Here is an 11,604-nt window from a genome sequence, read left to right on the forward strand (position 1 = left end):
TTAAACCTAGCTCCAAGAATAGTTTTCACCGACAGTTCTGAGATAAGCTGCATGTTATTCTTGGATGCGGTTGTAGGACTGGCTTTAAAATCGCATGACAAAAATATCATACACATTTAAAAAAACTGCATCACCAACGGAGCCTGGACAACATTTGCTAGTTAGATGAAGTCATGAAGCCCCGCCTACCGTTCTTTATACAACTTCAACCGTCGGAGAAAGTTGGAAGTTGTTCCATCTCTGTCTGTGATTCTCTACTTGCATGTTTTGCATATTGCATTTCGGGTTTTTGTTGACTACTTCATAGTTTATGTACCTGAAAAAAAATATCTCCTTGCAGCATTTGAGCGTTTTTTTTTTTCTTTTTAAAAACAAGAAAATCTGGTTAATTTGATTGGCTGTGCTACAGCTCACGCACACATACGTACGGAGTGTGGTTTGAATAAATGAATGAATTGAATTAATGGTGCACACTTTCTATATAATATAATATAGTATGCGTGTTAAATTTTATATTTGGGGTGAAACATCAAGTCTTTTCAAGTAAACCGGTTCAAGTCCAATTCAAGTCCCAAGTCATTGGTGTAAAAGTCCAAGTCAAGTCACAAGTCTTGGAACATTTTTTCAAGTCAAGTCTAAAGTCATAAAATTAATGACTCGAGTCTGACTCGAGTCCAAGTCATGTGACTCGAGTCCACACCTCTGGCTGGTGTAAACCAATCCCAACAGCTGCTCGGCATTTCCGATTTCCTGCTTCGGAAACAAAAGTCTGCGTGAACGCCCCGGCTCTTCGTCTTTCACTCACCCTCCCAAACACGTTGGACTCGCTGGCCAAAGATACCGAGTCGCTCCTCAGAGACAGCAGGTCGCAGCAGGTCACGTCTCCTCCGTCGCCGCTGGAGGTCGGCCTGCTCGCGCTCACCGCCGCGAAGGTCGGCGGGTCTGAGGGTCCGCCCACTTTCTGCAGCGATGCTTCTTCGACCGCAGTCCCAGGTTTAAAACATCCGTCAGGCCGGCGGCCTCGAGCCGCCATCTCTGTGTTTCTCTGTGGACCAACAAGCACTCGTTGGATCAGCTGGATCATTAGATGAGAGCACGTTTACTGATAAACAAAATGTCTGAACACCACGCTGGCCGAGGCGCCCATCGCTACTATGTCTACACGATTCTCCAGGTTTGGCGGTGAAGCCTGGCGTGTTACAGTCACGCAGGGGCTCGTTTCAGACGTTATGTACCAGGCAAAGACTGAGCAGCATCAAAGCTTCAAAGGCAGAAGTTATAAACTTTTCTCACCAGTGAGGAAGAAATCTCAGAGCTTCCACGCGACAATCAGATTGTTGTTCGTTTTACGTGGTCGTATGTTTGTGTGGACATGTGATCAGGTTCGTCATGTGCTGTGGAAAGAGGCTGATGACACTTTTACCCCACAGCACACAGAGTACACGTAAAAGTACTGCAGTCTCTGGAACAAAGTGTACTTTAATAATCAGAGAAAAAGTACTCAGAGTACATTTAAAATGTCCATCTGAAGTATTAAACAGGACTTTCTCACTAAACAGCGCTAGTGATGAAGTTGGCCAATCATCAGAAAGATGTCTTAAAAGGGGAGGAGCTTGTGTGAGTCACAGAATGAGTTGAGTATAAAACAAATAAGGATTATTTTAAGCTGCGTGTAAGCGCCAGACGTCTGCTTTATATTTTATTTACGATTGAGTTCATGTTTGTTTTATTATTCATAGATTCATTACATAAGTGCAGTAGTAGCATGAAACCCTGTGTGAGAGGGAAGGGGAGGAGCATGGACAGAGAGGTTAGGAGTCTCACGGTTTTCTGACCGTGTACACAGCTAGTATTGGATAACTGCTATTTTTGGAATTTTCATGCCTTTTTTTTGGAAGGAGTTCATTGCTACATCCTCAGTTTGTAATAAATAAAACAGTCTTCAAACCATAATGCAACTGGAAGCATTTCTTTGGGAAACCAGGAACACGCGTCAGCCATAGACTCCCCTTTTTTGAACTTGGTTTATTGGAAATTACCCTACATTTAGTCAGAAAACCTTCTTGCTCCTTTTTTTTGGGAAAAGGAATACTGAAAAGGATCATGTTTAGCAACGCCGGGCACTGTGGATTGAAGGCAATAGCCTACTTGGAGGAAGAATCACGGTAAGCAGTGAAAACAAGCTTTGCTACTGTGGAAATTTGTCATAATGCATGAGAGTGATGAAGAACTAGTGTGTGGAAAAAGTGTGTGCCAAAAATGACAGAAAAGGCTGTCGAGGAAAAGCTGCACAGGTTGACCCAGTCTAGAAAGGCTAAGCTAGGCCACCTAACTAGCCAAGCTAATCAGCTCGAACGGCTAATGGAAGATGATGCTAACGTGAATGCTGTTAAGCAGAAATTGCGTTTAGACTACCAAGATTCATTTGGAGATCTGTGTAAGATAAATGATAGTTTGAGAGTATTAATGCATGAGGAAGAATTTGAAAAGGACCAAAGTTCTTGGTATGAACCTAATGCTAGTCGTATTCGTGGATTTATGCAACATGTGGAAACGTGGGTTAAAGCAGCTGAGGAGCGCACAGAACAAGCTAGACAGTGTGATGCAGACATCCAGCCTTCCGACAGTGTTTCTGTGATGTCCGCTGCATTAAGCAGTAAAAGCAGGAGGCGCAGGTCAGCCGTTGGGAGCCAAGTGTCCACTGCTTCCTCAGTACGCCTCAAAGCTGAAATGGAGAGAGCCACATTGCTTGCACAAGCAACTGCTCTCAAACAAAAACAAGAGCTTGAACGACAGGAAACTGAGTTGAAAGCAAAAAGAGAGCAGCTAGATCTGCAAACTGCTATTGCCGCCTCTGATGCTAAAATAAAGGTATTAGAGAATTTTGAAAATGAGCGCTCGTCACATGTGAGTCCTGCATACCCAACGACTATTGATTCTGGATTCATACCATTACCTGTAAGTCAAACTCCAGTCACCAACACAGAAAATGGATATGGGGAATTCATGCCTTTACAAAATCACCCTATTGGTACGCAGCAGTCTAGAGTGGATTTTGCAGCAGATGAGCAAGCAGTTGAAACACTCTGTACTGTTATGACACGTCAGAATAATATAACAGAGCTGATGGTGAAACAACAAAAAATGATGACATTGCCACCTTTAGACATCACTACCTTCAGTGGTGATCCTCTAGATTACAATACATTTGTAAGCGCCTTTGAGCACGGAGTAGAGTCTCGCACTGAAAGTCCTAAGGATCGCCTCTACTTCTTAGAGCAGTTCACTAATGGACAGCCGAAAGAGCTAATAAAGAGCTGCCTTCATATGAAGCCAGATGTAGGCTATCACAAGGCTAAACAGCTCCTCAAAGAGCATTTCGGAAATGACTACAAAGTTGCTGTAGCCTACATGAACAAGGTCTCAAACTGGGCACCTATCAAGCCAGAAGATGCAGAAGCTTTAAATGCGTTTTCACTCTTTCTGACAGCTTGCTGTAACACCATGGCTGAAGTGAGTTACATGGAGGAACTTGATAACGTCGCAAGCCTGAAAGCCATTGTAGCAAAACTTCCATACAAGTTACGTGAAAGGTGGAGATCTGTTGTGTGTGGTATGCAAGAGCGAGGCGACAGACGAGTCAAGTTCAATGATTTGGTGGAGTTTATTAATAAACAAGCCAAAATTGCACTTCACCCTGTTTTTGGTGACATAAAGGATAGCACCACTGCTAAACCATTCACCATTAAACAAAACAGTAACAAGGATCAGAAAAGGGTTGTAATGAAGAAGTCATTCACCACCAGTGCCATACCATTGGACATTCAGGAGAAAGACACAAAGACAATGGAAAACACAAATTATGTGAAACCCACTCCACAGGCATGTCTGTTCTGTAACGGTGGGCACATCATAGACCTGTGTGGTAAGTTTAAGGGCAAGCCACACAACGAAAAGTTGGAATTTTTGAAAGGCAAAGGACTGTGTTTTAGCTGTTTGAAGCAAGGTCACATGAGCAAACTTTGTAAGAGAAAGGTGAGCTGTGAGGTATGTTCTCTTGCTCATCATACATTGTTGCATATCAAGAAAAGGGACACAGACGCTGACACAGAGAAGAAAACTAAGAACAGTGAAAGTCAAACGATCTTAAGTGCCTTTGTCTGTGCAGAGTCTGAGGATTGTGGGCCAACTGGGGCCGGGGAAGATAACTGCACACTTGCAATAGTTCCTGTACAGGTCAAAGCCAAAAAGGGAAGTGTAGTAGTGCAGACTTACGCCTTCTTGGACCCAGGAAGCTCTGCCACATTCTGTACAGAGACATTAATGGACAAATTGAAGATCACTGGAAGGAAAACTGACATACTACTGAAAACTATGAATGAAGAGAAACCTGTCTGTACTCATGTAGTGTCAGGCTTGGAGGTCAGTAGTTTATCTGGTGACGACTTTATTGATCTGCCAGATGTCTTCACACAAAGGACAATACCTGTAGGAAAAGAAAACATACCCCTACAGAAAGATCTCGAAAAGTGGCCTTACCTTAAAGAAGTAAAACTGCCTCGAATTGAGACTGACATTGGATTGCTTATAGGAGCAAATGTACCTAAAGCAATGGAGCCATGGGAGGTTGTAAGCAGTGTAGGTAATGGACCGTATGCTGTAAGAACCAAGCTAGGTTGGACTGTGAATGGACCTTTGAGAGAAACTGGCTGTCATGCAGACAAGAGAAACCCAGCCAAGGCTAATGCAAACCGCATATCAGTGAGCCGTTTAGAGAACCTGTGGCTTCAACAGTTCATGGTGGATTTTCCAGAGGGAAGAAAACATGATGAAGTGGAAATGTCAAGAGAGGACCATCAGTTTATGGACATGGCCATGGAATCTGCAAAACTGATGGATGGCCACTATACAATATGTCTACCTCTGAAGAACAGATTGGTCAACATGCCAAATAATCGCTCAGTCGCTGAACAACGAGCACGTAACTTGAGGCTTAAATTTCTCAGGAATGACTGCTTCCGACAAGAGTACACAGACTTCATGGAAGACCTTCTTAAAAAGGGCTATGCAGTACAACTGTCAAATGATGAACTGGCGCACAAAGAAGGAAAAGTGTGGTATATACCCCATCACGCCGTGTACCACCCTGTGAAGCAGAAATTAAGAGTTGTGTTCGACTGTGCAGCATCCTATCAGGGCACATCCCTGAATGATCAACTTCTTCAGGGTCCAGATTTGACCAGCAGTCTCATTGGTGTTGTCATACGATTTAGACAGGAACCTGTTGCAATTATGGCAGACGTTGAAGCAATGTTTCACCAGGTGAAGGTGCCTGACGGTGACTCTGACTTACTTAGGTTCCTCTGGTGGACAGGTGGCGACTGCAATCAAGCTTTGACTGAGCACAAGATGACTGTGCATTTGTTTGGGGCCACATCCTCACCCAGTTGTGCCAATTTCGCTTTGAGGAAGTGTGCTGAAGACCAGAGTAGGCAGTTCAGAGCTGAAGTTGTTCAAACAGTATTGCAGAACTTTTACGTTGATGACTGTCTCAAGTCTGTCGCTACGGAGGAGGCAGCTATATCAATGTGTCAAGATCTAATGAAAATCTGTGCCAACGGAGGCTTCCGTCTCAACAAATGGGTGAGCAACCGAAGGAAGGTGCTTGACTCCATCCCAAAGTCTGAACTGGCAGCAGAAATGAAAAGCCTGGACCTGGATCATGGCAAACTTCCACTTGAGAGGGCCCTTGGTCTCAATTGGTGTGTTGAGTCAGACACATTCAGATTTAAGATCAACATCAAAGATCGCCCATTCACAAGAAGAGGACTTCTTTCTGTCATTGGATCAGTGTATGACCCATTAGGCATTTTGGCGCCAGCAGTCTTGCCAGCAAAGATTATCCTGCAGGAATTGTGCAGATTGAAGATCGGGTGGGATGACGACTTACCTGAGCACATAAAGAGGCGGTGGACTGACTGGTTAACCAGCCTTCCTGCTTTGGAACACTTCTCAGTTGCAAGATGTTTCAAGCCCAAAGATTTTGGAAATGATGTATTTGCACAACTACATCACTTTGCAGATGCAAGTGAGGATGCATATGGCTCAGTCAGCTACCTACTCATGCGTAACACGAGCAATGAGACACAATGTGCATTTATGATGGGCAAGTCCAGAGTGGCGCCTCTCAGGCCTCCTACCATACCCCGTCTGGAATTGACTGCTGCTACAGTAGCCATTAGGATGGATAGTGTCCTGAGAAGAGAGCTACAACTGAACCTTGCAGAATCAGTTTTTTGGACAGACAGTACGGTGGTGCTCCAGTATCTCCGGAATGAGACCACGCGTTTTCGTACGTTTGTGGCAAACAGAGTTGCAGCTATTCTGAAAGGCTCTGATGTGGAACAGTGGAAACACATCAGCACAGACAAGAATCCTGCTGACTGCGCCTCAAGAGGGCAAAGAGTAGATGAATTTATGAAGAACAGAACGTGGGTGTCTGGGCCAGATTTTCTTCGCAGTCCAGTAGAGTTTTGGCCTAACACTCCATTGAATTGTCCGGAAATCACTTCTGGTGATCCTGAGATCAAGAAGGCCACAGTAAACAAAATAGAGGTGGAAGAAAATGTTGCTCCATTCAAGAGACTGATAAATTACTTCTCATCATGGACAAAGTTGAAAAGAGCGGTGGCGTGGTTCCTGAAACTTAAAGCCTTACTTTGGAGTCTCTGTCAAAAACGTAAAGAGCTATGCGTAACCAGTGTGGAGAATAGCCTTGACAATGATCGACAGCTGAGGCAAAGTCAGATTGACAGTTTCAGGACAAGCTTTAAGCCTACACAAATTTCAGTGGAAGACCTGAATCAAGCAGAGCTCGATATAATCAGATTTTGCCAAAAGGAGAAATTCTCGGAAGAGGTTTCAGCTCTTCACAAGGGACAAAGTGTGAAGCGCAACAGCCATTTATACAAACTGAACCCTGTACTACAGGAAGATCTGTTGAGAGTTGGTGGAAGATTGAGCTGGGCAGCTATGCCGGAAATCGCTAAGCAGCCTATTATCCTGTCTAGAGACTTTCACATTTCTGACTTAGTCCTCCAACAGATACATGAAGAAACTGGGCATGGAGGGCGCAATCACATGCTCTCTGAATTGCGACAGAAGTTTTGGATCCCAAGTGCCAACACAGCCATTAGAAAGATCATCGCAAAGTGTGTGACATGTCGTCGCCTGCATGGGAGAGTTGGGAAACAACTGATGGCTGATCTTCCACAAGAGCGAGTGTTGCCAGATGATCCACCCTTCACCCGGGTTGGTGTAGACTACTTTGGCCCATTCGAAGTAAGACGTGGAAGAACCATCTTAAAAAGATACGGTGTTATATTCACTTGTTTAGCGGTTCGTGCAGTACACATAGAGCTGGCCTCATCATTAGACACAGATTCATGCATAAATGCAATCCGGCGCTTCATAGCACGGAGAGGACAAGTGAAGGCGATTCGCTCAGATAATGGGACAAATTTTGTTGCTGCCAATCGTGAGCTGAAGGAAGCAATCGCTGACTGGAACACTTCACCGTTTCAGCATCTATTTCAACAGCATGGAATTAAGTGGACATTTAACCCTCCCACTGCTTCACATCATGGCGGAGCATGGGAGAGGTTGATAAGATCAATACGAAAAGTGCTGAATTCTACTGTGAGAGAACAAGTTCTGGAAGAAGAATGCCTTCATACAGTCTTATGCGAGGCAGAGTCGATCATCAACAGCCGACCAATCACCAGGGCATCAAGCGACCCAAATGATTTGGAGGCTCTGACACCTAATCATCTTTTGTTGTTGAAAACAAAATCTTCATTGCCTCCAGGATTGTTTGACCAGAATGACCTCTACTCACGACGTAGATGGAAACAGGTGCAATATATGTCCAATCTATTTTGGAAGAGATGGACTAAAGAATACCTACCTCAACTTCAGGAACGTCAGCGGTGGGCCACAGCATCAAGAAACTTTGCAGAAGGAGATGTTGTTCTTCTTGTGGACGACTGTGCACCACGAAATTCATGGATTATGGGAAAGATCATCAAAACAGTTCCAGACAAGAAGGGTCTCGTTCGCCGAGTACGGATAAAGACAAAGACTAATGTTTTGGACAGACCCATCACCAAGATTTGTCTGCTTGTGGAATCTGAATGGGCTAGTGGTAAAGACTAAGCCCCTACGATGAGCCATGTGCTAGCAACCTCTGGCTCTTTCCTTCTTTCTCTCTTTCCTTCTTTTCTTTCTTATTCTTTTTCACCTGTTCTTTTGGAAATGGACAGAAACCAGCCTTAATATACTTTGCAAAGCTGATTGGCAAAGTATTGGACAATTCATTTGTCTATAAATAATATTTTGTCATGTGTTTAAACATTGGATATGTCTAAACGTGGTTCATATTAAGTTTGTAAAGTTAAAAAATGTGGTAATTGTTCTAAGGCAATACATTATTAGAACAATTAGGGGCCGGTAATGTAAGCGCCAGACGTCTGCTTTATATTTTATTTACGATTGAGTTCATGTTTGTTTTATTATTCATAGATTCATTACATAAGTGCAGTAGTAGCATGAAACCCTGTGTGAGAGGGAAGGGGAGGAGCATGGACAGAGAGGTTAGGAGTCTCACGGTTTTCTGACCGTGTACACAGCTAGTATTGGATAACTGCTATTTTTGGAATTTTCATGCCTTTTTTTTGGAAGGAGTTCATTGCTACATCCTCAGTTTGTAATAAATAAAACAGTCTTCAAACCATAATGCAACTGGAAGCATTTCTTTGGGAAACCAGGAACACGCGTCAGCCATAGACTCCCCTTTTTTGAACTTGGTTTATTGGAAATTACCCTACACTGCGAGTCATGCAAAGCTGCTGTAACTTAGTGACACAATATCCTGCTCCGTTGCAGGACGACCTCAGTGTCCTCAGACGAGTCAGCGTGGCGAGGATGGGCTCTGTTTTTAACTTTATTGGCTTTGATTTGATCGGAGTGTCTCAGCTTGTGGGGCCAGGGCTCCCAGACTAAACATGTCCAACCAGACAGGAAGGGCCTACGCTTTCAAAATAAGAGCGCGGGATAGTCAAACAGCAGCCTGAGAGTGGGTGAGCTGCTTCAGTGAACTCTGCACACATCTTCTCATGGCTTTCCTGCCTTCAGTGGCGAAGCTCAAGAAGCTGGGCCCGTTTTAAATTTTAAGGTAGAAATGGACACGCTGCAGGTTCGGGCACACCTGAGATGCATCGGCTCAACTCTCGCTACATATTAACTGTCAGCGGCGGCCTGCAGGGCGTCTTTCACCACGTGCTCGCTCTGCGGTTTGGCTGTAATTCCATTTGTTGCGTCGTCCTCGGTCGGAGCTTCCCCTTCGGGACAGATCGGATCTGATTTAAAGGTAAATCGGCGACCTCGCCAGTAATCTGCGTTTCTTTATTTGTCTGCAGACGCGGTGAAGGCGAACGCTCGCAGAGGATGGAGGGTTAACCCCCCCCCCCGTTCCAGGCGCCGCGTGGAGCGAATCCCCTGGTGAACGCTCAGGCCTGTAAATTGTTTATCAGACACTAATGCAGGAGCCTAATCCTATTTGCATTCATATTAGTTCCCCGTATCTGAGGGAATGACTTATTTCAATCCTTCGGAGGGTAAATAACTTTATGCATGATATCAGTATCGTCATAATTCACATCAGTAAAGTCAATTTGCTTTAAGTGGTCCTCCGCTGTGAGCTGCAGAGCTTCAGAGGAAACTTATTTGGAGGCGCTTTGGATCAGTGAGCGCGCTCACACGAGGGTGGGTAATGCAAACCTCTCAGAGGAGTGCCCACCCTCCCTCTGCAGGTTCAAGTATCTCCTGCTTCCATTTCCTGTTTCCTGTGGCCAGCAGACTTTTCTTAGACGCATTTTCACAGCAAGTTTTTACATCCTTTCTTGATTTGTGACACCATCAAGAGTCTGTACAGAGATGTACCCAAAAACATGAAAAAGAAAAAAAAAGATGAAAAAGGTAATGAGCAGGAAAACAGGACACAGGTGGAGACGATGTGGGCGGGGCAGAAAAATCACAAAAACCGGAAGTAAGACACGACACGGTGAGAAACTAGCCTAAAACAGGAAATGACGCTAACGCTGTGTCCACGATGGCAGCGATTTGTTTGTTACTTAGAAGCTGAGAGCTGGTTGGACGTTCCAGGCTCCGGTTGCCTAGGTGACCGTCTAATATATTTATTACCAGGTTATTATTATTATTATCAGTCAAAGGTACTCTTCACTCGCATTGGTAGTTGCTTCAGTCACCTGGAAGCAGCTAGCACTAGCATGTTCTTCACTTCCTGTGGTCTCTGGTTGCACGTGTATACAGAGCCACTGACAACCGCCTGGCGACCTCTGGTTGCTAAGGAAAACAAATCCCCAGCTGGATGGTGAGCGGTTGCTGGAAGTTGCTGAGTAAAATGAAGAAAACCTTGTGAAATTTGTATGGAAGACGTCGACTGGTCTGCACACGCTCGTCAGCTGCGCTCTGAGCGTGTGCGGCCTGTCTTTGCACGCTGCCGCATTTATTTACTGATGATGTGACTGACTTGATGCGTGAGATGGGACGAGATGTGACGGCCTGCAGACATTCAGATGCTTCTCGGTGTCTTGTGTCAGGAGGGGCAACGAGCTTCACTGATAAAATACTGATTATTGTTTGCATGTGGAAAACGACACGAGTGGAGTCGCTGACAACGGTGGCGAGGAACAGGAAGAAGAGAAGTCTGTCACGATCTGAAAAGCAGGACGTTTGAGATAAAAGACAGCGCAATGAAAATACGAACATTTAAAATAGTTCACGGTGAACAAAAACATTACTGAAAACACGCCTAAAATCCACAGCGGGACGAGCGGCTACGCGGCGCATAATTACCGCTCTAAACGCACAGACATACGGGAACATGAAAATGAGGAAAAGTGGTTTTGAAGACGCAGAAAAACGTGTCAGGCTGATGAAGAGAGACTGTCAGGAGGGCCGGGCTTTGAACTTGATCAGAGGCGCCGTTTACAGAAAGAACAAAGCAGCAAATGTGGAGAAGAAGAGCGACCTGCAAGCGCTGCCAACAAAGATGAAGCCATGAATAAAGATGAGCCGTCTCTGGACTCACCTGCTCTGTCTCAGTGACGACCGGCGACGGCACGCTACCGCCTGACTCCCCGGCTTCGTCCTGATTGGCTACCCCCATCATTAGGTTGGAATCTGGGTCTGGAGGCAAAGCTGCATGTAAGCAGATGGAGGCCAAACATGAAGACAAGCCCACACCTTTATCTGATGGTCGTGTGTTTTCTCAGAGGTTGTTATAGTTACATCGAGACGTTACTTACTCATCAGCAGAACCTCAGCAGGTGAAATCTACGAAGGAACGTCAGCATCAACGTTCACGTAAATAATGTTACTGATTTTGAGAACAAAGTTGAAATTGTGAGATTACAGATGGCTCGTGTAGACGAGTCAGTGAGACAAAGTGATGGGCCGTCCTGTGATACAACAGGACCATCGATGACCTCACATCTGTCCAGATGTTTCTGCCAGCTTTTCCAC

General features: G+C 44.9%; 1 protein-coding gene across 1 annotated transcript in view; it reads right to left on the reverse strand.

Annotated features, from left to right (window-relative positions):
• The window catches only part of LOC146706796 (uncharacterized), a 378,960-nt gene that overhangs the window by 359,339 nt on the left and 8,017 nt on the right, over nt 1-11,604 (reverse strand). The window contains exons 3-4 of the mRNA XM_085465048.1: nt 11,171-11,280; nt 806-1,045 (exon numbers count right to left, since the gene is read on the reverse strand). Of these exons, the coding sequence (XP_085321174.1) occupies nt 806-1,045; nt 11,171-11,280 (350 nt within the window). The remainder of the gene's footprint in view (nt 1-805; nt 1,046-11,170; nt 11,281-11,604) is intronic.

This window comes from Copadichromis virginalis, linkage group LG7 (genome assembly GCF_057382275.1).
Source record: "Copadichromis virginalis isolate Kocher_CV1m ecotype Utaka linkage group LG7, C_Virginalis_male_GT1.1, whole genome shotgun sequence".
NCBI classification, from domain to species: domain Eukaryota; kingdom Metazoa; phylum Chordata; class Actinopteri; order Cichliformes; family Cichlidae; genus Copadichromis; species Copadichromis virginalis.